This window comes from Felis catus, chromosome F2, assembly GCF_018350175.1.
Source record: "Felis catus isolate Fca126 chromosome F2, F.catus_Fca126_mat1.0, whole genome shotgun sequence".
Classification (NCBI taxonomy): domain Eukaryota; kingdom Metazoa; phylum Chordata; class Mammalia; order Carnivora; family Felidae; genus Felis; species Felis catus.
Genome location: NC_058385.1, coordinates 81,848,176 through 81,874,785, shown reverse-complemented (window position 1 = coordinate 81,874,785; position 26,610 = coordinate 81,848,176). Strand labels below are relative to the sequence as shown.

At 64.7% G+C, this 26,610-nt stretch overlaps 4 protein-coding genes across 6 annotated transcripts; all 4 read left to right on the top strand.

The window, feature by feature from the left end:
• The first annotated feature begins 1,654 nt into the window (after positions 1 to 1,654).
• LOC101087710 (ly-6/neurotoxin-like protein 1) lies at positions 1,655 to 7,408 on the top strand. 3 transcript variants are annotated; one of them, XM_023248291.2, is made up of 4 exons: positions 1,655 to 1,793; positions 2,687 to 2,888; positions 3,110 to 3,211; positions 3,424 to 7,408. In XM_023248291.2, exons 2-4 carry the CDS (start codon positions 2,837 to 2,839, stop codon positions 3,618 to 3,620), a joined length of 351 nt encoding a protein of 116 aa, XP_023104059.1. In that variant the 5' UTR covers positions 1,655 to 1,793; positions 2,687 to 2,836; the 3' UTR covers positions 3,621 to 7,408. The 3 variants fall into 3 exon arrangements, with proteins under 3 accessions (XP_023104059.1, XP_023104058.1, XP_023104060.1); XM_023248290.2 differs by lacking the exon at positions 1,655 to 1,793 and adding an exon at positions 2,245 to 2,268; XM_023248292.2 differs by lacking the exon at positions 1,655 to 1,793 and adding an exon at positions 2,307 to 2,447.
• A 146-nt stretch (positions 7,409 to 7,554) lies between these two features.
• Positions 7,555 to 12,681, top strand: SLURP2 (secreted LY6/PLAUR domain containing 2). The gene is made up of 3 exons (XM_019823217.3): positions 7,555 to 8,603; positions 12,061 to 12,159; positions 12,390 to 12,681. Exons 1-3 carry the CDS (start codon positions 8,507 to 8,509, stop codon positions 12,524 to 12,526), a joined length of 333 nt encoding a protein of 110 aa, XP_019678776.1. The 5' UTR covers positions 7,555 to 8,506; the 3' UTR covers positions 12,527 to 12,681.
• Positions 12,682 to 17,395: 4,714 nt separating this feature from the next.
• Positions 17,396 to 19,359, top strand: LYPD2 (LY6/PLAUR domain containing 2). Its single transcript, XM_004000197.4, has 3 exons — positions 17,396 to 17,567; positions 18,530 to 18,649; positions 19,084 to 19,359. The coding sequence occupies exons 1-3, from the start codon at positions 17,507 to 17,509 to the stop codon at positions 19,287 to 19,289; spliced, it is 387 nt and encodes a 128-aa protein (XP_004000246.1). The 5' UTR covers positions 17,396 to 17,506; the 3' UTR covers positions 19,290 to 19,359.
• A 4,019-nt stretch (positions 19,360 to 23,378) lies between these two features.
• SLURP1 (secreted LY6/PLAUR domain containing 1) lies at positions 23,379 to 25,574 on the top strand. The gene is made up of 4 exons (XM_019823218.3): positions 23,379 to 23,654; positions 24,002 to 24,121; positions 24,423 to 24,561; positions 25,403 to 25,574. Exons 1-4 carry the CDS (start codon positions 23,582 to 23,584, stop codon positions 25,572 to 25,574), a joined length of 504 nt encoding a protein of 167 aa, XP_019678777.3. The 5' UTR covers positions 23,379 to 23,581.
• The last annotated feature ends 1,036 nt before the right edge of the window (positions 25,575 to 26,610 follow it).

Sequence of the window (26,610 nt, the reverse complement as noted above, 5' to 3'; positions counted from 1 at the left end):
CCTTTCCTCCAGAATCACCGTGTCTGTCTGCCTGTCACACCATGTCCAAAAAGCAGTGCTTTGTTTACACTCTGTATTTTAGTCGTTTAAGGCGGGGCCATAAACCCGTTCTTATCAATTCATCACTGCCTCATGCTGAAACCAGTGACATGCTCTGGTTTTGACCCATGTGTTTATTCTCTACTCTGTTAGAGTGTGAGCCTCGTGAGGATGAGAATATTTATGGGACATGGGGCCTCTCGGAGACTATTGGCAAATAGGGGGACCAAACACCCAATCTGCCCAGAGAGGTGGCCTGCTTGGATCCAGAGGTACTCCATCTCCTTCAAATGAAGAAAGAAAAAAATAAAACTTTTATGGTCAAAAAAACCGTGTGTGTGTGTGTGTGTGTGTGTTTCACATTAGAAAAAAATGGAAAAGGGCGCCTGGGTGGCTCAGTCGGTTATGCCTGTGTCTCTTGATTTCGGCTCAGGTTCATGAGGTTGAGCCCCGTGTTGGGCTCTGCACTGACACCATGGAGTCTTCTGGGGATTCTGTCTCCTTCTCTCTCTGCACCTCCCCTGCTCGTGCTCTGTCTCTCTTTATCTCAAAATAAACACGAAAACAAAACAAAACAAAAATTAAAGAAAAAAATGAAAAGTTTAGGACCCATGAAAATCCTAAATTTTGCCCAAAGCAGAAGAAAACTAAATGTTGAGAAAGTTGTATATTAAAAAAAAAAACCACCACAATTATTTAATACTGATATTATTATGGTGGGAGGGGTCCGTGAAATTAATGGGATCCTTTCAAGGCTTGATTTTTCACTTTTCTAGATGGGCCCAGGTGTGGGGACGGAAGCCCAGAAATGCTAGGTAAAACGCAGAAGTCACTCAACGGGGAAGGCAGGGCCAGGTGGGGACGCAGGCAGACTGAATAGGGAGCCGGGGCCAGGGGTCACTGCACTCCTGGGGCGGGTCGGGGGTGGGGGGCGGTTGTTCCACGCAGCAGCTCGGTTGAACGGGGCTCAAGGAATGAGGGGCCCGGTGATGGCGGGGGTGAGCAGGCGAAGACAAGCTGCCAGAAGCAGGGAGAAGCCCAAGATTTGGGTGGGTGACAGCGGCCAGATCCCGTGGAGATAGTCCCTGAGCGGTGCGCGTGCATCTGAGGGGATCGCGTGGATGTCACTGGGGGGCAGCATACATATCTGGGCGTGGCTGGCTCTCCGCGATGCCAGGGCTGGGTGGGGTTCGAGTCCACGGGGAAAGAGGAACCCGGAGGCGGCGGGAGGGACGAAGCTGGACAGGACCTTGGACGGAGCCTGAGCGGAGAGGCGGCGGGCCTAGGGCGGAGTCGGGACTGGGCGGGGCTGAGGGCGGGACCGAGGCGGGGCTAAGGTGGGGCAGGAAAAGGGGATAGGCGGAGCCTGGGCGGACCTAGGGCGCGGGGGAGGGGAGATGGGCGGAGCCTGGGCGGGGCCTAGATGAAATAGAGTTGGGGGCGGAGTCGGGAGGTTCCAAAGCCGGCCGGGAGCGGACCGGGGCGGGGCTGGGGCCTGTCCGAAGCCGGCCGGGGGCGGACCGGGGCGGGGCCCAGGGTCGGGGAGGGTCCAAAGCCGGCCGGGGGCGGGCCGGGGCGGGGCTGGGGCTGGTCCAAAGCAGGCCGGGGGCGGGCTGGGGCGGGGCCTCCTGCGGGGATGTCAGGCCTAGCTGGCAGCTTCTGGAGGCCGCAGAAGGGCATTCCGGCGTGGTCACTGCGGGGCGCCCGTCCGGTCGCGCCTTCAGACCCAGGAAAGAGCTGGCGAGCGGCCGCGGGTGAGTCCTGGGCGCAGCGGAGGCTCAGCGTGCTGAAGGTCACGGTTTAGGTTATCCCGAAACCTCCCCCACTCTGCTTGGGACCGCAGTCTTCGGGGCGGGGCTCGCGGGCAAGGGGCGGGAAGCGGAGCAGCCAGGCCAGTCCTCACTCCGCCGCACCCTGAGGGTGACTCCTGGGAACTGGGTTGACGGGTTGGTTTGCTGTTCTCCGGAGGGGCGGAGGCTTGGCCCCCTGGGACGGGACGCTGGGCCCCGAGAATCCCCGCAGGGGGAGGGGAGGGAAGTCGCAGTCCAGACTCCCCCCACCCCCCAGCCAGGGGTTGGACGTTTCCATCCCGAGCACCATGTAGGGACCGGGAAGTTCCTCCTGCTCTCCTGCCCGCGTGGACGCCCCAAGCGCATTTCCCCACAGGCTGATCAGAGCCTGTTCCTGCCAGGAGCTCCCGCCGGGCCAGGACTCAGACCTGAAGCCCAAGTAAGACTGGGCTCCGGAGGTCTTCCCGGGAGACCGGCCCCCACCTCGGCCCTGAAAGTAGCGGAAGTGGGGGACGCGCGCAAGGACACCCAGGGGCAAAGCAGAGGGGAAGCAGTGAGGAGAGGCCCACCCTGGGGCCTAGTGGTGCCCTGGCCGCTCACCTGTACTCAGGGCCCTCGGTGAGGAGGAGCTGTGTGGCAGGCTCCGTGGGGCCCCTGCATGAACCCTCCTCCCCGCACCACCCCTTCAGCCTGCACAACAGATCTGTTTGTAGACACCAGTCTCTCCACTTGGACTGTCCCCCCCCCGCCCCCCGCCTCCTTCTCTTTTTGTGTCCCCTTCTTCAGGAAACCTTCCCACCAGCACCCCTGCCCGGGTCCCCTTGGGTGACCACCCTCTCTTGTCCTCCTGTGTGCAGGGCCGCAGTGCCTCCAGTAAACCAGGAGCCGGGGAGGGCAGGGGGCTGTCTGACCCGCTCTGTGCCCCGCCCCTGACCCAGCCTGAGTTGAAATCAAGGACCAGCTGCCATTCAACTCCCCACTGCCACTCTGTCCTCTCGCCTCCATCCATGGCGCCTCTGCTCACCCTGTTCCTCGTGGCCCTGGTGGGCCTCCCTCTGGGTAAGATGGAGAAGAGACAGATGGACAGACCCTTGTTGGGGGCAGGACGACTGGGAGTGGGGAGGGAGGCCAGCCTTCCTAAAAACCACCTCTGCCTCCAGCTGTGCCTGGGGGGGGGGGAGGGGATGGGACCTGGGGCCTGCCGGGCTGGAGGAGGGGCCTCCCCCCCCCCCCCGTTGTGCGACCCCCACCCAGCTCCCACCCCATCTCCCGGCCCCCAGCCCAGGCTCTGGACTGCCACGTGTGCGCCTACAACGGCGAGAACTGCTTCAATCCCATGCGCTGCCCGGCCATGGTCACCTACTGCATGACCACACGCACTTGTGAGTCACCGGGGTGCCCCCGGGGAGCAGGAGAGGGTGTTCTGCCTGCCCCTAGGAGCGGCGGGGCGGGGGGGGGGGGGGGACTGAGGAGGGAGGCCCCACCTGCCCTGGGGTTCTTTCTGGGAGCACCTGGCTGAGGGAAAGCCTGCCCTAAAGGCCCTGCATGTCAGAGTCGGGCCAACGTGGGGTCCTAGCCCAGCTCCCCCGTGCAGACTACACGCCGACCAGGATGAAAGTGAGCAAGTCGTGTGTGCCCAGCTGCTTCGAGACCGTGTACGACGGTTACTCCAAACATGCCTCCACCACATCTTGCTGCCAGTATGACCTCTGCAACAGCGCTGGCCTCGCCGTGCCGGGGGCCCTGGCCCTGGCCCCCATCCTCCTGGCTACTGTCTGGGGTCTGCTCTAAATCCCTGCCCCCCACCAAGACCTACTCAAGGACCGAGTTCTGAGAGGCACAGCCCTATGTTTTCACCCTGCGTCCCCCACCCACCTGGTGCCCTCCCTCCAGCCACACCCGGGACCTTCGGCTTCAGGACTCGGGGGCTCGCGGCCCGGGGCCTCCTCCCAGACCAGGACTTTCATTCTCAAAAGGTTGATGTGGGACCGGCCCTCCCAAAGTTGTCTGGCCTTGGTGGGAGAGCTCGCCCCTCCTCTGCCCAAGGAGGGGCGTGTCTGGCAAAATGTGCTGCTCAGTTGGTGTTCTCAGTTGGCTGAGGAACACTGATTTGAGGGGAGACTTGGCCCACCTTCCTGGCAGCTGCCGCAGTCTGCCCAGTAAGGGTGCGGAAGGGTGGGGGACAGTAGGGACCCAGGATGGGTGGGGGGCACCCTAGGAAGAAGGGCTTTCTGGAGGCGCACGAGGGCTGTCTCTGTGGGCATGTGAGGAAGGCCTTTTTCCCCGTCAGCCGTCCCAGGGAGTAGTGCAGGGAAGTCCTGTGTCTCCAGGGGCCCTGGGCAGGGGAGGGGGGGGGGCGTCCTGAAGAGAGCCCTGAGGCCCCCAGCCCCAGAAGCCTGGTGAGAGGTTCTTCCCCTTCTTGCCAGGCCAAACCCTTGACCTGCCGCAGGCCCCACCCTGGCCTGACGCTGCAGGCACTTGGGGGCAGGGCAGGCAGGCTATATTTGGTGGAGCCTGAGAGCTGACCGGGGGCTATTTTTGGCAGGGAGAAGGTGGGGCCAAACAGCTTGGCCTTTCAGCCCGCCTGCCCCTTCAGGAGTGGGTTGAGCAGCAGCACGCATCCCGGTTGGCCTGGGGTGGAGGGGTGAGTGGGGCGGGGCGGGGGGTGGGCGGCATGTTCCTAAGAAGAGAAAGAGGAGGTCTGGGGACAGAGGCTGGAGGAGGCAGGGTCTGAGATTCAGACGACCAGGCTCCCTCCAGAATCCCGGAAGTCCCTCTGCACCTTCCAGTCCAAAGCACCACTGTCCACACCCACTCGTGGCTGGTCCCCACCTGCTCTGGCCCGCGGGCCTGGCTGAATGAGAGCTGGTGAGCCGGCCCCGGCCCAGAGGCTGAGCCCACCAGCCTGAGGGTCTCCGTGGGACCCTTCACCCTCTGACTCTGCCCAAGGGGAGAAAGAGAAGTCCTCCCCGGGCTAAAGAGCTCCCTCCTTGATTTGGGGAATGGTCTCCAGGTGCCCCCAACCCAGTGGGGTATTGGGGACTCTCGGGGGCCCAAGAATTGGCATTATTAAAGGGTACCCAGCCTAGGTGAACCCCATCTCTGGCCTGGTATAAGAAACAAGAGTCACCCAGCAACAACAATCCTGGATAAGGGTGGCCCAGGAAACATTGGCCTTCCTTCCAGTGAAGTCAGACTGGACATGCGACATTGTGGCCCAGGTCACACGGGGCCTGAGCGTCCTTACCTAACCAGTGTCCCCAGCTCAGCATCTCTGGAGGGGCCCAGGAGTCCCTTCAAAGCTGGCTGGGCCCAAGTTGGCAGCATTACAACAAATGCCTGTGTGGTGGGACAGTCCCCGGGACTCAGAAGCCCTTGCCCCGAAGCATGGCCCTGATCGGGGAGCCTGTGCTAGAGATTCAACCTGGAGAGCTCCAAGCTGTGATTCCAGATCTCAAGGGATCAATCAGGATACCCTAGGAGAGCCTGGGCCAGCCTGGGTAGGGGTCCTCAGGCCGACCTGGTTGGACCTCCCAGTATGTCTGGGAAGATGGGTCTCATCCTGGGCCAAGAGGCAGGAAGGAGCTGTACCCCAAGGAGTGTGAGGTCAAGAGCTCAGCCCCCACAGGAGACTTGGGTGTCTCCTCCCCCCGAGGACCGATCCTGTGTGAGCCCTTCCCTGGGGAGGCTGGGAGCAAGCCAGACCCCTGCCCTGAGCTCCCACAGATCCAACGAACCCCCGGGAGTGGTCAGCCTCCTGGAAGTGACAGCACTGCCCCCACAGAGCTGGCTGGAGGGCCAGCACAGGCCTCTGGATGTGGAAGGGGTGGACATGGGCCTCCAGCCCTAGCCAGCCTTGACCTCCTGACTCAGTGGGAGAGGCTTGGGAGCCGTCGTTAAATCGCTTGTGTAAGACCTTCGTCCTGGGCCAGCTGGAATCATAGGCCAGAGCTGGGAGGGGCACGGGATCAGTCCTCCCTCCTCCATCACAGTGGGGATGAAGTTAGAGCCTCGCATGTCCCCCTGTGGGCTCCGGGGTCACTGAGAGCAGGGATCCAGCGAGCTGGGCTTGCCATGGTATGGGGGTGCCCACACCTGCCCTCTGCACCCCTCTGCCCGTGCTCCGCCGCGACCTGGTCCAAGGCCAACACCCACAACATCGCACCAGGTCCCCCAGGACCATGCCACCCCCTCCACCGCCACAGACAGGGCTCTGCCTGGCCCGGATGTCTCTGAAACCCAGTACAGAGCCCCCAGAAGGCCCCCAACCAATACTGGGCCAGGCCTCCAGTGGGAAATACCAGTGGGGATGTCGCCGACGAGGATGCTAACCCTCATCTGTCTGGTTTCCCTGTGGTCGTGGCTCTGAGCGCTCCACGACCACCCTGCAAGGTGGAAGCCATTTTCGTGCCCCCTTTACAGGTGAGGAAACTGAGGCATGGAGCAATGATGTGGCGGCCCGCCCGGCAGGCTGGCCGGCCACCTCGCCCGACCCCCACAGGCCTGCCCCACTGCACACTGTCTTCTCCCAGCAGCTGGGAGCTTGAGAGGGCGAAGCCCAGGAGGTGGGTTTGTAAACGGAAAACAATCTTAGCCTGTGAAGTCATTACAAGAGTTTAGGGTCAGGAAAGCTTCGCAGGAGAAAAGTGGAACCAGAGATCTGAGAAGCCGTGAGGACCAGCGGCAGGGCGACTGGCCCGCCGTCTGTGTCCCGGGCCGTGGGCTGGCGTCGCCGACGGGGGAGAGCGCAGGGGCGCCAACGTGACTCCAGGATCCTTCCGACAGAATCGAGCACCCCCTGGGTGTGAATAGATGCTCGGGCTCCTCAGAGGTCTTTGTGGCGTCTCAAAGCGGCCTGGGGGTCCCTCGTGCTGGCTGCGCTGTGCCCCCTCCTGTGGCTGTTTTGTGCCTTGTCCTGGGGCACAGCTGAGAAGCTGGGGCTGTGGGCGCCCCCCTAGAGACACCGGCCCTGCGCGGAGAGAAGGCGTCAGGAAGGTGTGAGTCCAGGGCTGAGGTGCCCTGCTGGGCGGGGGGCAGGGGGCGGCACCAACCGCGTCGTCATCCCCTTTACAGCGGCCGGTTTGTTCCGTGAGCGTGTATGTTGTTCTTGCTTCTAAACCTCTGGAAAGGGTACAAAGAAAGGGAGAGGCCTCTTTCTGCCTCGTGCCCTCTCAGTGCGTTTTGTTAGCTCCCACCACTGAACTTGCCGGGAGTTCCCCGTTCACATCTCTGAGCCTCCGTTGTCTCACTGATAAAATGGGAACGACCGTCCCCGCCGAGCTGAGGCCTCGTGGGGGTTAACGAGGCTGTGGGGTGTAAGTGACCGGCACACAGGAGGCCTCAGACTGACAGACGGATGGATTGACGGGTGGCGTCCCTTCCCTTCGTCACACTTCCCGGGCCGTGTCCCTGTCAGACGCTAATGCTAACTCCTAGCCCTGACCTTGACCCTGACCCTGACCCTGACCGGCACAAGCATCCGCCTTCACCCCAGAGCTCCCTCCTCTGCTTACACTCTGCACCCGAGGGGTCCGCTCCGTATCTCATGGAGTGAGTGAATAAATGGATGAATAAATGTGTCTGCCCTGCTCTCTGTCCTCACCAGCCACCTTGGTCTGAGCTCAGGTCCACCTTTTGGGTCTGGCATGGCTGGTCACGCCGGCTCTGTCTGTCTCAGACTCCTGTTCACCCTGGCTCATCCAGTCGACGTCGGAGCCCGGACGGACGCAGGCAAGGGGACGATCCGCGGGAGGGGACCAAGCAGGACGGGAAGGAGGCGGGCCCAGCAACTCACCCAGCCCACCCTTTGAGAGGGGCCCCTAGAGAACGCTGGTGGGGGGGAGGCGGGACCCCAGGAACCCACCTAGCACCCCAGTCTTCTGGCTCCTTCTCCATCCCTCCAGCCCCCAGCCCTAAGGAGCCCACCAAGTAGAGGGGTGGACAGAAGCCACGCGGGAGCCAGAGCAGACGCACGGGGATCCCCGGACGGTGGCGCCGGCTCCCCACGGACAGCCACCTGCACTGCCCCCGTGGTGTCCCAGCCCCGACAGCTCTTAGCAGAGCGGTGTGGCTCGTGGGTCACCCTGGCATGTCTGGCTGCTGTCGGGTGTCACCCGTCACGGGACCCTTTCAAATACCTTTCTGCTCTCCCCCCACCGCGGGGGAAAACAGCCGCAGGTCTTGGGCCCTGCGGCGTGACCACGGCAGCGAACGCGAGCCCTCAGCGCTCTGGCCAGGCGGGCGGCTCCCAGCTGCCACTCGTGGGCAGAGGCCCACCGGACAGGCGGCCGGCTGAGGAGGCGCATGCTCCGGCCCTTCGGCGGGAAGCCGGTCACCTGACACCCCGGGGGCAGAGCTGGTCAGGGCTCCGGCCGGGCCGGCCTCGGCTTCCTCGGCGTGTCTAGGGGGAGGGGTGACCCTCCCGCGGGACACGAGAGGCCGCATGCTGCCTGTGCCTCCTTGCCGGGTGGGCTGGCGTGATCCCCGCCCTACGACCGGGATTATCCTACCTGCTGGACAGGGAAGGGTTGATGCGGTAAACGGGGCTCGCCCTCCAGCCTGGGGGCCGGGTGGCCCAGCGCCGCGTGGGCCCCAGCCTGGCTCCGTGGCTGAGTCAGCTGGCAGGCGAGTCAGACGGCGGAGCCCGGCTGGTGCAGGGTGGGAGCGGCAGGTATAAGATGGCAGCCTGGCTGCCCGGGGCACCAGCCTCTCTCCGGGACACCATGCGGCTGCTCCTCGGGCTCCTGCTGGCTGCCGCCCTGAGCCTGGAGCTGGGTGAGTCCCGGGTGCCGCCTCCACCCCCCACCATTGCTCTAATAAGCCGGTCCCCCAGCCTCAGCCACCACCGAGCCCCGGGATGTGGCTTCCTACCTCAGAGGACCCCGGTTCCTGCCCCCTTGACCCCCTTTTCTGGGACCCCGGCCTCCGCTCCCTCGCTCTGGCTTCCATCTGGGTCCAGTCACCTCACTCGGGCCATTTCCGCACTCGGCCGGGCCCACCTCCGCCATCGCTGGCCCCGGCTGGTCGGCCCCAGGCCCTTCGGGCCCGATGCCTGCCTCAGGGCTCCTTGGGGACATCTCCCTCAAATGGGGCTGCGCACACCCGGCCTCATCATCTTTCCTCCCGGCCGAGGTGGATAGCATCTCCGCTCACCCACCCAGACGCCCGAACGAACCCTGCTGGGCCCCTGACCCAACCCCGACCGGCCCCCGGCCCCCGGCCCTCACCTGGCCCGGCCTCTGTTTCCACATCTGGGCTGGCACCTTCCTCGTGGCCATGGCCCTAAATGAGATGGACAGAGGGAGCGTCCGGACAGCCCCTGGCGTGGGCGTAGGGTTCCACCCACCACCCTCTGGGGTCTGCCAGTGTCTCTACTTGCTGGGACCCTCCCGGGGATGTCCGGGCCCTGTGCAGGCCCTCTGTCCGGCGGGGAACGCATGTGAGGCTCGGGGCCCGGGTCTCATCGATGGCCCCTAAGAACTGCTCCTGGGTCACCAGTGCCGACGGACAGGGGTTTGGGGACCTGAGCTCCACACGGGGAAAGTCTTTGTCACCGCCGGGACTGGGTCACCGGGTCGGGTGGCATCTGGGAGGGGCCACCCACAGGCCCCTCCTCCCTCCCCTGGCTTAGCCCAGGTCCAGTGGATCACAGGAGCCCCACAGGCCACATCATCGTCGGCGCCCTCTCCCTGCTACCCCTGGGAAGCGCACTCCCCCCAGTCCGCACGCCAGTCCCGGTTTAGAGCCAACAGCAGGGTGGGAGGTGTCTTGCCTGCTGCACGATCGATCGGGAGACGACACGAGCCCCCGGAAGCCTGCACACCTGGCCACCCTTCCCCCTCCCTCCACCCTCCCTTCCCCTTCCTTCCTTCCCTCCTTCCTTCATTCCCGCCTTCCTTCCTCCTTCCCTTCCCCCTTCCTTCTTCCCCTCCTTCCTCCCTCCCTTCCCTCCCTCCCTCCTTCCTTTCTTCCTCCCTCCTTCCCTCCTTCCTTCCTCCCTCTTTCCTTCCTCCCTCCCTCCCTTCACCTTCCTTTCTTCCTACCTTCCCTCCTTGCCTCCTCCCTCCCTTCCCTCCTTCCTCCCTCCCTCACTTCCTTCCTTCCTCCCTCCTTCCTTTCTCCCTCCCTTCCTTCTTCCCTTCCTCCCTTCCTTCCCTCCTCCCTTCCTTCTCCCCTTCCCTCCTTCCTTCCTTCTGTCCTCCCTCCCTCTCTCCCTTCCCTCCTTCCTTCCTTCTTCCTTCCTTCCTTCCTTCCTTCCTTCCTTCCTTCCTTCCTTTCCTTTTTCCTTCTTTCCCTCCCTCCACAAACTTCTCCTCAGCCCCACTAGGTACAGAGGAGGGGTGCTATGTGAGGGATGCTCTGGGTCAGAAGAGTGGGCGAAATGCCCGCTCGTGTCCGTCACGTCGGAGGCAGCGGGGATGGGGAGCCAGCCCTGAGTGAGACCACGTGGGGGCAGGGACCCCATCACCAGGCTGGGGCAGAGGCATCAGCAGATCGTGGTGGGCATGTCAGACGAGGAGCCATCAACTCTGCCTGGAACCGCAGGAGGCCTCCCTAGCGGAGTGGCAAATGAGCTGGGCCTGTTTTGCCCGGAGAGAAGGCACAGCATGGGCAGCGCAGGGAGGCATCTGGGGGTGGGGGGTGAGCAGAGGCGAGCAGGAGGCAGGAGCTGCTTCTCTCTCGCTGACGCCCTGGAGACCCAGACTGCCCGGGTCTGCCGGTGACACTCCCCTGTCTGTCCACTAGGTGGCGGCGTATGCAACGTACCACACCGTCCTCAGGCCTGATGTGAGGGTGGCTTCAAGCAGCTTTGCTGGGCTTTGTGACGGGAACCGTCACCTCTCCTGGTCACGTGTGGGGTCTCGGATTGCTCTGTGGGGCTGGCGGGCGAGTCTAGGCTGACGGTGGGCGCCCCGCCACGGTGGACACGCCCTGTCTCCACCTCCGGCTCTGTGGCTCTGGGAGGGTGCCTCCCACAGACCCCCGGGGCGGAGGAGCAGAGGGTGAGGCCGGGAGGGGGCCGGGAGCCCCTGCCCGGGTGTGCGTGCGAGTGCCCGGGCGTATGTGGTTTGGCTCAAGTGTGCCGTGCACCATCACGGTCAAGGACCCGGGCCTGAAAGTGTGCCGACCCGAGGCAGAGCCAGGGCGATGGGGGGCGAGGCCGGAAGGGCTGACCAGGGAGTGAGGGGGGCGGTGAGCATGTTTTCCTGGACTCTGGTGCGAGTGTCCTGGGGCTCCGAGCCTGCACACGGCGAGTGGGGGCAGTGCGGGCCTTGCGGCTCGCCCCGCTGGCCCTGCGTTTGTGCCCAGACGCGCGGGCAGCCAGGGCAGGGCCGGGCGCCGTGGCTCGACCTCCTGCACAGAAGCTCAGGAACCAGAGAAGGACAGGCGGGGGGGGGGGGGGGGGACGGGAAGTGTGGCGAGGAGGGGGACAGAAGGACAGACAGCCAGGCAGGCAGAGCGGCTGTGGGGCCCCGCGCAGTGCCCACGTGGGAGGGCAGAGCCGGCAGACATTGATGGAGTGAACTCAGTGTTCCAGAAGAATCTGTGATGTCCTCACAGAACAGAGCCATGCTGGCCTCCCTCCCGCCTCCCTCCGGCCCTTCACTGCCCAGCACACCTGCCACCCTTGGTCCCCACTCCCCACGGAGGCCGGCAAGGCCCCGTGACTTTAGCCACCTGAACTAAGGTGCCGGTGGGCCTAAGGGGGCCTACCCAGGCCGCCCCCCCCAAGGTGAAAATGGGCACGGTCGTGTCTTGGGGAGCCCTCGCCACCTTCCCTCCATCCCAAACTCCCTCAACTCTCAACTCCTTCAGGGTGCGGCCCTGCTCCGCTCCCCTGGGATGTCACACAGCGAGCCCAGAGGACCCCATCCTGCCCCCACCCCGGGCCAGCGCTCTCCTGGGTGGGGGACTCAGAAGAGCGGCCTCCAGTCGTAGCACCCACCCAGTCGTGGTCCCAGGCCTGGCCCCCTCTTCCCGTGAAGAGCGCGGTCCCACAGGCTGGAGCCTCGGGACCTTGCCCGGCCCTGGGCTGATGCTTCGTACATGGTGACCTTCCCCACCCCCCCATCTGGGAGGTCTTGGGGGATCGGCACCCCAGGATGCGGGGCTAGGGCCCTGAGAATGACAGTGGGGCGCTGGGTGGGAGTAGCGGGTGCTATTAGGCAGGACTTGCCCACACCTGTGTCCCCGTCTGTCCATCCACCTGTCCCTCCACCCGCGGCTGCAGCCCAAGCCTTGATGTGTCACCAGTGCAAGGGCTTCGGAGGGTGCACCCGTGCGTTCAGATGCCCATGGAACTCCAACTACTGCGTCACCATCGCCACCCGTGAGTGGGGCGCGTGTGGGGTGGGCCAGCCCTGGCCCCTTTGCCCAGAAGAGAGCCAGGTTCAGAGGGGGCGGAGCTGGTCCAGGCTCCCAGCAAGTCAGGAGCAGGGCGGGGGGAGCACCCCCTGGCCTCAGCCCCGGAGAAGGCCCGAGGGAGGGGGGCTGCGCTGGTGGCCGGTGGGGCAGGGGGCGCACAGTGCAGAGGCTCAGGGAGCCTTCCGTCCACCCCAGGGGTCCCCTTAAGCCTCATCGACCTGCCTATGGTGACCAAGTCGTGCCAGACCAGCTGCCCCGACGTCTCTACCCTGGGCCTCGGCCCCCACGTGTCCATTGCCTGCTGCCAGTTCAGCCTCTGCAACCAGGACTGAGCGCCCCTCCACCCGCAGCCGCTGCCCCTGCTCACAGAGCCGATGCCGCGCCCCGGCCCCCAGGCAGACCCTGCTCTGCCCGCAGCTGAGATGGGGCCCCGGGGCCGGGGGGCGCTCCAGGAGCATCCCGGGCCGCGCAGGGGGGTCAGGGGGCCCAAGGGTGGCACTGCGTGGGTCTGAGGAAGGGGGAGGGGCCCTTGGCAGGGGGCGGGGACTTTGGGGGAAGCAGGGGAGAGGATGGAAGGGACAAAGCAGCCGGGTGAGAGGGTGAGGCTGGAATCAGCCCCCACCACAGGTGCACACGCGCACACTAACCCACACCCCCACGTGCACACACACCCATACACACGCACGCACACAGAGACACACACTGGCACACTTTTAATCATGGCTCCCACCAGCCTCGGGCCGCAAAGTGGAGCACGGGTCCCCCTACCTCCCCCCGGGCTCACCGCCCGGCCCTTTCCTTGTTCTTACCCCGGCCACGTTCTCCCACGTTCTCAAGAAGACGTGGAAAAGCCGGTGCAGCGCGGCGACGGCGTCCTAGCAGAGCGAGCGACCCCACACGGAGGCGCAAGGAGGGCCCTCGGCCCACAGGAGAGGCCCCTACGAGCCCCCAGGCGGGACTGACCGTGGCCACCACGGCGGTCACAGGCCGGAGGTGGGGAAGCTGACCCCGCGGGAGAAAACCACGCTGGCTCCCGGCCTCCGCTCCCCTCCTATCGAGAGGCGGTCCCACTGAACCCGAGCTTTAAATGTCAAAAGAGAGATTGTCAACACGATAGACGGCTCAGCATAGAAAATCAAGACGCGTTCTTCGAGCAGTTGCACGCGGTCACAACACGCCCCGCAACTCCATCCCCGGGGCACACACCCGGAGAGATGAACACTCACACGTTCACACCGCGCTCACGGCAGCGTCGTCACAAGAGCCAGACGGGGAAGCCGCGCCCAGCGCCTCAGCGGACGAGGGGACAGACAGACTGGACTCTCCAGGCGCGGGGATGTTTCCAGAGGCACCGCCACGGCGGGGACGGGCCCCAGGGCGTCAGGCTGAGGGAAAGAGGCCGGATGCAAAAGACCACCTCCTCTGTGAGTCCATTTCCACAAAATGCCCACAGCAGGCCAGCCTGTGAGTAGGCCAGGAGGCGGGTGGGTCCCTTTGTGAGGTGAGGAAAGTCTTACACTGATGGGGGGCGGTTGCACAAATCTGGGAGCACACCGAAAACGCTTGCAGTGGGTGAATCGCGTGCCATCAGAAGCACATGCATTAAAAGCTCTTAGAAATTAACAAGAGAAGGAGGATTTCGGAAATCAAAACAAGGTTGAAAATCCAGACTGAGAAAGAGTCATGATTCCACACAAATCTAAACAGAACGACACGAGGGGCTCCTGGGCGGCTCAGTCAGTCAAGCGTCCGACTTCAGCTCAGGTCATGATTTCGCGGTTCATAGGATCCAGCTCTGCGTCGGGCTCAGTGCCGACAGCTCGGAGCCTGGAGCCTGCTTCGGATTCTGTGTCTCCCTCTCTCTCTGCCCGTCCCCTGCTTGCCCTCTGTCTCTCTCTCTCTCAAAAATAAAGATTAAAAAAAAATTTTAAATTAAAAAAGAAAAAAGAAAGGGACAACGTAAAAGCAAGTGGCACTTTAAATGCAGGGGAGAAACAGAGAGAAGGGGGGGGAGAGGGAAAGGCTGGAAGCCAGCCCCGGGCGCGCCGTGCAGGGTGCTCCCCGGGGCAAGTCGGCCGCGTGCATGAAACTCTAAGATGCCCCAAGAATGTTGCTGAATCCTGGCCCCTGAAATGTCACCCAGACGCCTGTGGACGGGAGGGAGTGCCCGCCCCCACAGAGCCACCGCCTCCCGTGGTTGGTTTAAGGCAGGTGCCCCAACATGGGGGCCCGCCGAGGGCTGGGTAAGCATCCGATAAGACCTTCAGGCTTCCCAGGCAGGGGTTCTGAGTCTGGAGGTACAACTGATGTCCAGCGGTTTTCCTCGGAGAGCGGATGGGTCATTCACCAATGCCTGCAATGGACAGTGGCCATTTGCCAGCTCTGCCTTCCTGCGAATCTCCTGGAAGGGTCAGTGGTGACAGAGAGCGGGGAGAAGAGAGCCTGACCAGGGGGACAAGGAGCCCGTGGCGCGGGGGGTACACGAAGGTTCCCAGCTCTGTGCCCCCGAGCACACGACCCACAGGGTGTGGCTGCAGTGGAAGGTCCCCGCCGCGGCGTGGACGCGTGCTGGTGCCTACCAGCACACGTGTGCCCACGCGTCAGGGCACCTCCCCCGGGGGCCTCAGGAAGGGCATGGCACCGAGGGGTTCTGGGCCTGCCTTGGGGAGAACTGCACCCTGTGCACTCCCTTCACGGTGTAGAAACATCGGCTTACAGGGGAGCCGCTGAGCGGGAGCCTGGGCCAGGACACCCCTCTGCCTTCCTGGGGCCCGAAGACACTGCCCAGAGGAGGCCGCCTACAGGCAGGCCGGAGGGGAGGCCATGCCGTAGATGGGGCAACAGCAGAGGGGCCCTGACTCCGGTCACACGCTCACCCTGACCCCGGTCACACCCTCAGCCCTGACTGGTCACGCTCTGAGCCCTGACCCTGGTCACGCTCTGAGCCCCGACTCTGGTCACACCCTGAGCCCTGACGCTGGTCACGCCCAGAACCCTGACCCCGGTCACACACCGGGCCCTGACCTGGAGGCTCCTGGTAGAACAGAGGGGTGGCTGGAGGCCTCTCGACTAGCATCCTAGACAGAGCCCACCCAGACCCTGCCCGGGGCCCCTTCCCTCCCCGACCTAGGTGGACAGCTGACACTTCGCAGCCGGCTTCAGCCTGGCTGCCCAGGGATCAGGTGGAAACCGCGGGAGGAGCAAATACCGGGGCCACGGGTGTGTTCAGGAGGGAGGGCACAGGCGGGGCCCTCGGGTCCGAGGCCGAGGGGTTGGGCTGGTGTGGCTGCAGCAAAGGAACTGGGCTAGACCAGGAGGAGCCTAGGGTGTGTGCGGCCGGTGTCTGATCCGGTTAGCCGCATCCAACATCAGCGCCGAGCTGCAGCTGTGCGGTGTGGTGAAGTGTCAAATCAGACAAGCCCGGTCGCCGTCTCAGCTTCCCCAGCCCACACTAGGTGACCCGCCCAGGGCAGCTCCCGCCAAGGCCGGGAGCCCCGACCCTGTGTCCCGAGTACAGGCGGTGGTGGCGTGTGCCTGGAGGGCCGCAGGGAGGACGCTACGACCCAGCAGGTGAAGTGGCCGACACGCGCCCGGTGCTAAGGGTCACCACGCGCCTCGTCTGCAGGCCCCGCCAGTCCCCGCCAGGGACACACAAGCGCCTCCAGCTCCCTGGAGCCGATCTCAAAGGAAAGTCCAGAGACCATAGAAAGGCGGTGGGGTGGGGGCGGGGGGAGTCCCCAGACAGAGAATTTCAACCACAGGAGAGCAGGGGGGAGGGGAGGGGAGGGAGAGGCGTCTCTGGCGGTAGGAAGCAGAGCAGGGGCAGAGTCTAGGAGGGACCAAGGTTTGGATCCTGTGGGAGAAGACGGAGGAGGTGGGTGGGGTTGCAGCGTGGCCCCAGTGAGTCTGGGCACCACGGCCTTGTCAGCAACCCTCCCCACCCCACCCCAGCGTTCCCCGTAGCTGCTGTGGGTTTGGTGGAGGGTGTGACGGGGTCCCAGGCGGAGTACATCCTGTGGAGGCTGACGTGCAGGCACCCTCGGGGTTGCACGTGTGCACGTGCGTATGCGCGTGAGTCTGCACGTACATATATGTGTGCAAGTTTGCACGTGTGTGCGGGCTTGTGAGTGTGCATGTGTGCGCGCACGAGAGTGCACACGAGTGTGTGCATGTGCGTGTGCATGTGTCTGGCACACGTGTGTGCACGTGAGAGTGCACTGTGTATGTGAGTGTGCACGCATGTGCAGGTTTGTGAGTGCATGTGTGCACGTGCGAGAGTGCACACGAGTGTGGGCATGTGAGTGCGCACGGTGCATGTGAGTGTGCACGTGTGCGGGTCTATGAGTGCATGTGTGCACGTGTGAGAGTGCACACGAGTGTGTGCGTGTGTGTGCACGTGAGTGTGCACTGTGTATGCGAGTGTGCACGCGTGTGCGGGTTTGTGAGTGCATGTGTGCACGTGCGAGAGTGCACACGAGTGTGGGCGTGTGCATGTGTCTGGCACGCGTGTGTGCGTGTGAGTATACGGGGGGAGCAGTGGCTGGAGCCACACTTGAGTCCTGTCCGAGCCTTGGGCAAGGCCCTTCCCATCAACTTCCTGACCTGCGCTGGGGCCCCATGAGCCCCGCCCGAGGGGCAGACCCTTTGGCCCCATTAGAGATCAAGGTGTGCCCGCCCCTCCAGTGGACACCGGGATTAGCGTCCCCAAGGCGGCCCTGGCCCTTCCCCATCTCCAACCTCCCTCCAGGACATTTTTGTTGACCCGGCACCTTCCTGTCTTTGTCCCCTTAAGCCTCCGAGTACACCGTGGCTGGTTGTCCAGGCGGCAGTCCGCCCCCATCACTGTGCCCCACGAGGGGGCGTCCCGGGGCACCCTGGTAGCATTCGAACCCAGAGCCACTAGACCCGGACTCTGCCCTAGAGATAGGCATGGGGACCCAAGGCGGAAAGGGTGCCGGGCAGAGGCAGGAATGGGGGAGGAAGGAGAAGATGGGGGGCCCAGGTAAGGGAGTCGCAGGGAGGTGAGGGCCCCCAAACGGCAGGGAGGGGTCATCAGGGGCAGGGAGGGGCCCCAGGCTGTGGGAGGTACAGGAGTGGGGAAGGGGACAGGGAGGGCGGGAGGAGTGGGGTGTCGGGTGGAGGCGGGAGGGGCCCCAGGGGGCGGGGGGTGGGTCTCCACGCCCCAGCCGCCCACAGGAAACCCAATCGCACTAATCTGCTCGGCTGACCGGTCGGGTGGCTGCGCCGGTGTCTGCTACCCCTCGGGCAGGCCGAGGGTGAGGAAGCAGTGGCTGCGGCGTGAGGACTGGACCATGAGGGGGGCACGGCCGGTGCTGCTGGTGCTGGTGCTGGCGGCCTGCAGCGGCGAGCTGGGTGAGGGGTGCAGGCAGAGGGGCCCGAGCAGAGGCGAGGCGGGGCGGGGAGGGGGGTGAGTGCGGAGGGAAGGGCAGGGCCCTCAGCCCAAGCGAGGGAGAGGTGGGTGCAGTACCAAAGGGCCTGCGCCCAGGGCTGGGACTGGCTGGGCTGGGGCGGCAGCAGAGGCCCCGGGTGCCAGCTGGGGACCTGTCTGTCACTGGGGGCCTCGGGCCGCAGAGGGCACCGTCAGAATCGTGCTCCCTGGTTCCGGGGCCACGGTGGAGGCGGGCCTTGGGAGGCGTCTTGGGAAGACCAGGAAGGCTCTGGGAGGTCCGAGAGACCAGCTAGGGGAGACACCCCAGCCCCTCGGGGCCCCCACACCCAACCAGGAAATAGCTGGGCGGAGGGGAAACTGAGGTCAACCTGAAGACAGAGGGCCACACTGTGGGGGATCGGGCCCCGCGGCCTCACTGGGCTGGGCGGCCAGGCCCAGCTGGGCTCCTGCGGTGGGACGGGACCCGGCAGAGGAGGGGAGGGCAGCACACCCGGGGGCCCCCCCGGCCTGACCTGCCTGGCCCCTGGGGCCATGGCTCTCCCCGCCTCTGCTAAGCCGATGCCTGTGGATGCACGCAGCCCGCACCCCTCCTCACTTGTTCCCGAGGCCCCACTGCACCCCTCGGTCGGGTGCTGCTCTCTGCTGATGAGGACCCCGAGGGGGTGTCCTGCCGCACCAAGGCCCTCCCTGACCCCGCAGGCCCCCCCTCAACGCCGCCCGAGCTGCCCGGTCCCCACCTCGGCCCGCCTCCCCTGGGAGGGCACCTTGTCCCCAACCTCCTGCCCAAACCTCCTGAATCCTCCCAGAGTTTCGGTGGGCGGGCACCCCCCGGGTGGCGTCATCCCCCTTGAACCCGGGCCTCCAGGACGGAGGGCTGGGGAGGGGCAGGGCCTGCCTGACGCGTCCTTTGCCGCTTCTCACCCAGTGGGGGCCCTGAGATGCTACACCTGTCACGAGCCCACCAGTGTGTCCAGCTGTGTCACCATCGCCACCTGCGGTGTCAACGAAACCATGTGCAAGACCACCCTCTACTCCTTGGAGATAGGTCAGCGGGTGCTGGGCGGGGCAGGGCTGGGGTCCCAGGGTCAGAGCTGCCTCCCGGGTGTCACCCCTGGCCAGCTGTGGGGGCCCCGTGCACAGCGCGCAGCCACGGCCCCAGCCGTTTTGCAAAAAGGGCTTTTGGTGGAAGCACTTCGCCGCCCCCCCCCGCCCCTGCCCCCCTCTTTCCTTTAACGGAAACGCACCTTCAGCCTTGCTCGAGGCACCTGGAGAGGAACTGCCTCATCCAGCCGGGAATCCCCGTGTCAGCCGCTGTGTCCCTGGCACGTAGGACCCCCACGGTGGCGGAAGGAAAGAGGAGGGGGACTGAGGTGCAGCAGTGACCCCCACCCCCACCCCCACCCCCACCCTGGGGTCACGGGGCCACGCCTGGGGGCCCTGGGGTTCGGGAGCTGACCGGGCACCCAACGTGGCCCACAGTGTACCCCTTCTTGGGGGACTCCACGGTGACCAAGTCCTGCTCCAGCAAGTGCGTGCCCTCGGACGTGGACGGCATCGGCCAGACGCGGCCCGTGTCCTGCTGTAACAACGACCTGTGCAACGTGGGCGGGGCGCCCGCCCTGGACGGCCACCGCAGCCTGGCCTTCGTGCTGGTGCTCCTCCTGCTCTGGAGCTTTGGACCCTAGAGCCCTCCCCCCCCAACACACACCCCTGCAAGCCAGCCCCAACCGCTCTTGAAGAAGCACCACCCCTGCACCAGGCGTCCTGTGTCTGCTTTTGGCTGCCCTGCCCACGGGGGGCCGGGGGGCCTACAGCTGCGTCTCCGGCTCCGTCAGCCTCGTCCTGTGTCCCCCGAGGTCCCTCCCCAGCCCCTCCCCTCCCCTCCCGGTCTGCCTCTGGGCTGTCTCTAGGGGCCTCCTCTCCAAGTCCCATGACGTGGTAAGCGAGAACAGTCACTAGGCCCGTGACACCCACGCAAACCCTGTGGGGGAGGGGGCCTGACTGGGATAGGGCAGAGAGGGGGACCCCGCAGGCAGGGCAGCACCTGCCTGCCAGGGCCGGGTCACCGGTGGCTTCTCGGAGGAGGGGCCCTTAAGGCCAGGCTTTGGATGACTGAGACATTGGTTGGGTAGAGGAGGGCAGGCCAGGCGGAAGGAAGTCCCGGGCAGGAAGAGTAACCTGGGATCGGGGATCAGTCCCGAAGCACCCACCGCCCGCTCACCTGGCCCCCGGGCAGGGCCCTTCCCTGCCCGTGCTGACACGGTCCCCTATGTTGGGTGGCGGAGAGGGCCACCAGGCACGTTCTGCCTTCTCCAGGCTCGCCAGGCCCCGCTCCCTGGGTGCCCAGGGTGGCCCAACTCCAACGCGGAGGGGACCTTCATTCCACCGCGGCCTCGGGCCAGCACAGAATCCTCCAGACATCTTCCCAGGAGTCACCTGTCCGGCAGGCCTCTGGTCCCCAGGGACCCCCAGGCCTGCACCTGTGTTGGGACTCGATGCTCTCACGTACACACACACGTTTGTGCGCACACGTGCGGTCCTGGGGCACACACGGCAAGGGCCCCGTGCCTGAGGAAGGCAGGCCCCAGCCCCCCCAGCCCAGTGCTGACCTGCCCCCAGGGCCACCTGAGGGAGGTGAGAAGGGGAGGGGAGGGCCCTCAGTCACCCCGTTCCACCGGCCTCTCCTGGGCCCCTGGTGAGCTGGCTCAGTCCTGGGAGGGGACACAGCACCAGCGTCCCGCCACGCTGAGATGGGGCCGGGAAGGCCTCCATCTAGTGTGCCAGCGCGCTCCCCGCGGGCCCGTGGCCCCGAGCCCAGAGAGCCCTCACGAGCAGCCATCACCCCTCCCGGGGCTTCCTGCTCTTGGATGGGGGACGGCAGCAGCCAGGACCTGAAGCAGGTCTGTCCTGGGGTGAAGGACACCCCGTGCCTCTGAGAGAGGAGACGCAGGGCCTGAAGGCCCCAAATCCCCAGGACCCCAGGACCCCCAGACCTCTGCTTCTTGTGACATGACGTGCAGTCTCAGGGGCTCTGTGGTCCTGAGCCAGCTCCTGGGGGACAGGACCCCCACAGCCCAGCAAGCCCCACCCAAGTGGCCAGCACAGACTGGCCACGTAGCATGACCACCATCCTCCAGAGAGCCCAGGCAGACTCCAGGAACAGCAGGGAACTCGGAGGTCAAGCACGGCCAAGAGCTGACCAGATGCCTCCCTTTGGGGGTTAACTCTGAGCTCCGACTTTGTCACGAAGGAGGCGCTGTCCACATCCATTCAACACACCCCTCACCTGGCTTTTCTCGCGTGTCTCACAAGAGTGAGGAGAGCGGTGGGGACTTGAGACTTACAGCCTGGGCTGAGACTCGATACACACACACACACACACACACACACACACACACGCATGCACACGTGTGCACGCACACACACAGCCTTCCAGCCAAACACGGGAAAGCTGTGCGCCCCTGTCCTGGCTGTGCCCCTCCTCCCTCTCCCGCCTCTGCGGACGGCAGAGCACCCTCTCTGCCATGCCACGTCCACCACCACTCCCTCGTCTTTACGGCTGCCCTCGCGGCCGACGACGCTCCGCCTGGTTTACAGGTGAAAGAAAGGGGGTCAGAGGGGCTTATGGTCACGCAGGTGGAGCCGGGACCCACTCAGGCTGCCAGGCTCCACACCAGACACTCCCTGGCTCCTCTCGCAACATCCTGGGCGCGACTGTGGACCAAGCCCTGGGGAAGGGCTGCCCCTGCTGCTGCCTGTGCCTGCACCTGCCAAGTGTGGCCCAACTGGTGGTTTGCAGCAACCGTGGTCTCTTCCTTCCGGAGTAACGCCCTCCCTTTGTTTCCTCGGTCCACAAGGCCAGCTCACGCCTGCCCTCGAAACTGCCCTGGGTCCTTGGGCCCATCCTACAAACAGGAATGCAAAGTCCAGCGGGGCAAGGGAGTCACCCCAAGGCCACACACGGAGTCAGCAGCAAATCCAAGACCAAAACCTGGGCCTCCTGAGTGCCAGCCAAAGCTCCTCCCAGCATGCTGTCCCTTCTGGAGACTGGGATGTAACTCCGTACCTTACAGTAGGGCCCACCCACCCTCCACTGTGCCTGCTACACATTCACACTCCTTCATCTGCCGGGTACTCCCCCATCTACTCACCTCCTGCCTCCCCCCATCACCTTCCCTCCACTCACGCACTGTCTTCTACCCATCCACTCCTTCAAACATCACCCACCCCCCCACCCATTCACTCATCCGTCTACACATCCACCCTTCCATCCATCTACTCACCCATCTACTCATCCATCCATCCACCTGCCCATTCACTCATCCGTCTACACATCCACCCACCCATCTGCTCACCCATCCATCCACTCACCTACTGCCCTCCCCTATCTCCCTCACTCCATTCACACATTGTCCTCTACCCATCCACTTCTTCAAATATCACCCACCCACCCATCTATCTACACATCCACCCATCCATCCATCTACCCACCCATCTACTCATCCATCCATCCACCTGTCCATCCACTCATCCGTCTACACATCCACCCATCCATCCATCTACCCACCCATCTACTCACCCATACATCCACCTGCCCATTCACTCATCTGTCTACACATCCACCTGTCCATCCATCTACCCACCCATCTACTCATCCATCCACTCATCCGTCTACACATCCACCCATCCATCCATCTACCCACCCATCTACTCACCCATACATCCACCTGCCCATTCACTCATCTGTCTACACATCCACCTGTCCATCCATCTACCCACCCATCTACTCATCCATCCACTCATCCGTCTACACATCCACCCATCCATCCATCTACCCACCCATCTACTCACCCATACATCCACCTGCCCATTCACTCATCTGTCTACACATCCACCTGTCCATCCATCTACCCACCCATCTACTCATCCATCCATCCACCTGCCCATTCACTCATCTGTCTACACATCCACCCATCCATCCATCTACCCACCCATCTACTCATCCATCCATCCACCTGTCCATCCACTCATCTGTCTACACATCCATCCATCCATCCATCCATCCATCCACTCACTCAACCATCTACACATCCACCTACCCACCCACCTGTCTACCCAGCCATCTATTCACCCATCCATCCACCTGTCCATCCATCCATTAGGTCCTCAGAGGACTGAGAAACAAGAGAGGCTGGAACACCAGGAAGACCTATGGACGAGGCAGCTCAGTGGGCCTCAGAGCATGTGGAAGATGTGGGGCTGGGATTGGGAGACCAGAGAGGGTGCCCGCCGAGAGGCCGAGCACAGGCAAAGGTGTGGGTACGGGAAGATTTGTGGTGGGGAGTGGGCAGTGAAGGAGGCTGGCAGGCCAAGCGGGGGCGGGGGCGCTGAGGGGTGGGCAGAGCCCTGCTGTCTGGGGCCTAAAACTGAGGGAAGCCCAGGCTAGGTCTAAAGGTCATTTGCAGGGAAGGGGCTGGCAGTGATTGAGGGGCCTCTCTGGAGCCCCACACCCATCAGCCTGGGAGGAGCCTGGGGGGCCCAGACCATCCGACCTGACACGGTCCCTACACCTTACCAGGCAGGCACTCACCCTCCTCTGCACGCGGCCTGACTCCCCACTCCCTCCGGACCTCTGGTCTGGTGGGCACCCACGCCAGGGAGAGGGACACCTGGGTGTGAAGGACACTGGCCTTGGCCCTGGTTGGGCGTGACATACGCCTGAGTCTGGGCCACAGGGGGCTCAGCACCTGTGTGGTGCTTGTGGGCTGGCACCAGGTGGCTAGAGCGAAGAGGGGTCCCGGTCCCCACGGCCTGTGAATGATTGGCCCGCCCACCCGCTGTGCCGCCTCCCACCTCCGCCCTGTCCCGCACCACCCTGCTGACTCACGCGCTCCCGCCACCACCTGGCAGGAACCACAGAGAGGGCAGGGTATAAGTGCCCAGAGAGGCGGCCGCTCCCCGCCGCCGAGCACGGCAGATGGGGCGGATGGCCCGGTGCGGGGCTCTGCTCCAGCTTCTGCTGCTGCTTGCAGCCTCCTGCCTGCACGCTGGTGAGTGGATGCCTCCTCTGCGGGGAGGGGGGCCTCCGACACCCCCCACTGGGCTCATCTCCCTCCCCCTACATGAGCCTCCTGGATCCTAGGGATTCACTAGGGACGGGCTTCGAAGCCCTACTCTCCAGGCGGGAAAACCAAGGCACAACAGAGGACTGCGGCGTTCAAGTCCACGGGTCGGAGCCCCGGGCCTTGCAGGGTCGCGGCGAGGCGAGCCGCGTCCCCCAACAGGGATGGCACGCCAGGGGGCACGTGGGGTACGGCCCAGGGGTTAGACCATACGTGGCCTCCTCCAAGATGGGTCTCAAGGCCAGGCGACGACGTCTGCCCCATCCCTCGCCCAGGTGAGGCCTTCAGATGCTTTACATGTGAGCAGCCCACGGCCATTCCTTTATGCAAGAACATTACTCGCTGCAAGCCGGAGGCCACGGCCTGTATGACTACGCTGGTGCTGATGGAGGCCGGTGAGTCTGGCCCACAACAGGCCCAGGGGCCGCAGTGGTCACCTTCCCCCAGAAGGCCCTCAGGACTGGGGGTGGGGCCCCGAGGCGGAGCCCCCACGGCCTGCCTCTGTGGTGCCGCACGAGGGCGGAATCGGCCCCGGGGCCCCAGGCTCCCACCTCAGGGCTGGGACAGGAGCACGGACGGCTTCCAGGCCCAGCCATCAGTTTGGGGGCTGCAGGGTCAAGGGCGTGGAGGTCGGGGCAGCCGGGGAGGGCACCGGGCCGTGGCAGAGCAGGCGCTGACACCTGCCTGCCCTGGCAGAGTACCCCTTCAACCAGATGCCCCTGGTGACCCGGTCCTGCTCCAACTCCTGCTTTGCCACCGACCCCGACAGCATAGGGAGCACCCGCGCTGTCTACTGCTGTTTCCGCGATCTGTGCAACTCCGTGCAGGCCACCAGGCTCGGCGTCAGGGCCCTGGCCCCGCTGGGGGCCCCACTCCTTCCCTGAAGGGCCTGCCACCACCAGAGGCCACCCGTAGCCGCACGCTTCCAGGAGCTTCCGGTTAATCATGGGACTCAAGGGGCGAGAGCCTTGCCAGGGGCCTCCCGGCCCGCCACCCCCCACACTTGCAGAAAATAAACAAAGTCAGGGCAGAAACGATCTCTTTCCTTCCCGGGTGCCGAGAGCCCCCGGAGCTGGCCTCCGGGGGAGCTGAGCTGAGTCGGGCCCATTCTGGGCACCTGGCCCTTTTCTCATCCAGGGCCGTTTGGACTCATTTCACAGAAGGGGAAACGGAGGCTTGGGAGGAGAACCGCATCCTGGGCCCGCCTTCCTGCAAACCAGTCCCACGGCCCCGGAGACCAGGACAGGCTCCCTAGCCCAAGGCAGATCTGTCCCCACCCCCAGAATCTCCCCCGAGACCCCGGGGGGGCATCGCCCCCACCCCTGCCCCTGGGTGGAAGGGAAGCTGAGGTCAAGGGTGGGTACGTCTCGCTCCACATGTTCGGCACGGGGGTGCTGCAGCCGCAGCAGGGGATGCTGGGAAGAGGGCACAGGGGGGCACAGGCTGCCTGCCCGATCGGTCCAGGCCTTCCCAAGTGCACGTGGGGTGCCTCTGGGCCGGCTGACGCCCACACACCTCCACACGCTTCAGTCACCCCACCCCCCGACATTGGGTGTACCATGACCTTGGCCCCGGGGGACAGCTGGAGTGAGAGACCATGCCCGTGGAGCACTGAAGACGTGCCAGCTCATCCCAGACACCCAGGGCCAGTGCTGGGCTCCCTGCCACGCCCCCAGCCAGCCAGCCGGGCAGCAGCAGCCTCGGCCGCAGCTGAACCTCAGACCCCTGCTTCCCCCTCCTGAGGCCTGCCCCCCACCCGCAGGCCACGGCCTGGCTCGGCAGCGCTGTGCGGAGGTGGAGGCAGGAGACACGTCCAGTACACTGCACATCGGCAGCCTTGGGGCCTGAATGCCCCCAGGGTGTCACTGCCCCTCTCCAGGCCCCAATTCCCCTCGCTGCCCTCTGGCTTGGGCACTTTCCAGACTCCGCATTATGGCCAGGCTTCCAGAGAGTCTCTACCAGGCCCGGGATTTGGAGGCAAGGGGCCCGGGCCCCTCGGGGACCACGGGGACAAAGCGAGACATCACTACGGCCCTTTCTTGGCCTCAGCTTCCAGTGGGGCAGCAGGGATACGGCTTCTGAGCTCTTCAAGGTGCGGGGAGGCGGGGGGTGAGCCTGCGCACCCAGCTCCACAGACACCCCACCCCTGGAGGAAGCAGGTGGCTGGCCAGGCGCACCCGCGGGGTCTTCACACAGTGCCAGCCTGGCAAACAGAGGGCACCCCTGCCCCATCACCACCTAAGCACGGGGCTACCCTGCCCTCCCCTGGCGGGAGCTGCCAAGTGACCTGAACCCAAGGAAAGCCCTTGCTCTGTCTGTAGCCCTGAGGACACCCGAGGTCAGATCTGCACATCCCTGTGTCCCGCCCCCCACCCCCAGGAGCTGGGGAGGCCACACAGGTGGGGCCCCGGGAGGGCTGGCCCTGGGGTGGCCGCACCAGCTGTCGACACTTGGGGCCTGAGGATTGAGGAGGTGGCGTGTGGGGTCACAAAGAACGCAGAAAGAGGAGAGATACCCCCCCAAGGTCACCCGGTTCCAAGCCCCACCTTGGCCAGCCCTGTGCCCTGGACGCGTGTCCCCTGGTCAGCAAGGACCCCTCTGTGGTCAGACCTTCTCCAAACAGAGAGCAAGAGGGAGCCTCCCCTCCCCTCTGCCCCCATCTGGCTGGGGTGTATCTCCCTTGAGCGGACAAAGAAACTACTGCACCCCCGGGACACAGGGACGTCCAGCCCAGATGCCCCACCACCTTGAACACCTCACACAGACACACAGACCCGTCCTGCCTCCCCAGCCCCTGCCCTGCTCCGGGATGCCAGCTGGCAACTCACCACCACCGGATGGACCTGCTGGGACCCAGACCCACTGTGCGCAGCTTCCCGTCCAC

What these genes read in the sequence shown, in the direction of transcription:
- LOC101087710 (XM_023248291.2), top strand. Translation starts at nt 2,837, where the DNA reads ATGGCGCCTCTGCTCACCCTGTTCCTCGTGGCCCTGGTGGGCCTCCCT. An exon ending in CCTGGTGGGCCTCCCTCTGG is followed by an intron (nt 2,889 to 3,109) that starts GTAAGATGGAGA and finishes CCCGGCCCCCAG; the next exon opens with CCCAGGCTCTGGACTGCCAC. An exon ending in CTGCATGACCACACGCACTT is followed by an intron (nt 3,212 to 3,423) that starts GTGAGTCACCGG and finishes TCCCCCGTGCAG; the next exon opens with ACTACACGCCGACCAGGATG.
- SLURP2 (XM_019823217.3), top strand. Translation starts at nt 8,507, where the DNA reads ATGGCAGCCTGGCTGCCCGGGGCACCAGCCTCTCTCCGGGACACCATG. An exon ending in CGCCCTGAGCCTGGAGCTGG is followed by an intron (nt 8,604 to 12,060) that starts GTGAGTCCCGGG and finishes CCGCGGCTGCAG; the next exon opens with CCCAAGCCTTGATGTGTCAC. An exon ending in CTGCGTCACCATCGCCACCC is followed by an intron (nt 12,160 to 12,389) that starts GTGAGTGGGGCG and finishes CGTCCACCCCAG; the next exon opens with GGGTCCCCTTAAGCCTCATC.
- LYPD2 (XM_004000197.4), top strand. Translation starts at nt 17,507, where the DNA reads ATGAGGGGGGCACGGCCGGTGCTGCTGGTGCTGGTGCTGGCGGCCTGC. An exon ending in GGCCTGCAGCGGCGAGCTGG is followed by an intron (nt 17,568 to 18,529) that starts GTGAGGGGTGCA and finishes CTTCTCACCCAG; the next exon opens with TGGGGGCCCTGAGATGCTAC. An exon ending in CCTCTACTCCTTGGAGATAG is followed by an intron (nt 18,650 to 19,083) that starts GTCAGCGGGTGC and finishes CGTGGCCCACAG; the next exon opens with TGTACCCCTTCTTGGGGGAC.
- SLURP1 (XM_019823218.3), top strand. Translation starts at nt 23,582, where the DNA reads ATGGGGCGGATGGCCCGGTGCGGGGCTCTGCTCCAGCTTCTGCTGCTG. An exon ending in GCTGGTGCTGATGGAGGCCG is followed by an intron (nt 24,122 to 24,422) that starts GTGAGTCTGGCC and finishes CTGCCCTGGCAG; the next exon opens with AGTACCCCTTCAACCAGATG. An exon ending in AACTCCGTGCAGGCCACCAG is followed by an intron (nt 24,562 to 25,402) that starts GCTCGGCGTCAG and finishes CCACGCCCCCAG; the next exon opens with CCAGCCAGCCGGGCAGCAGC.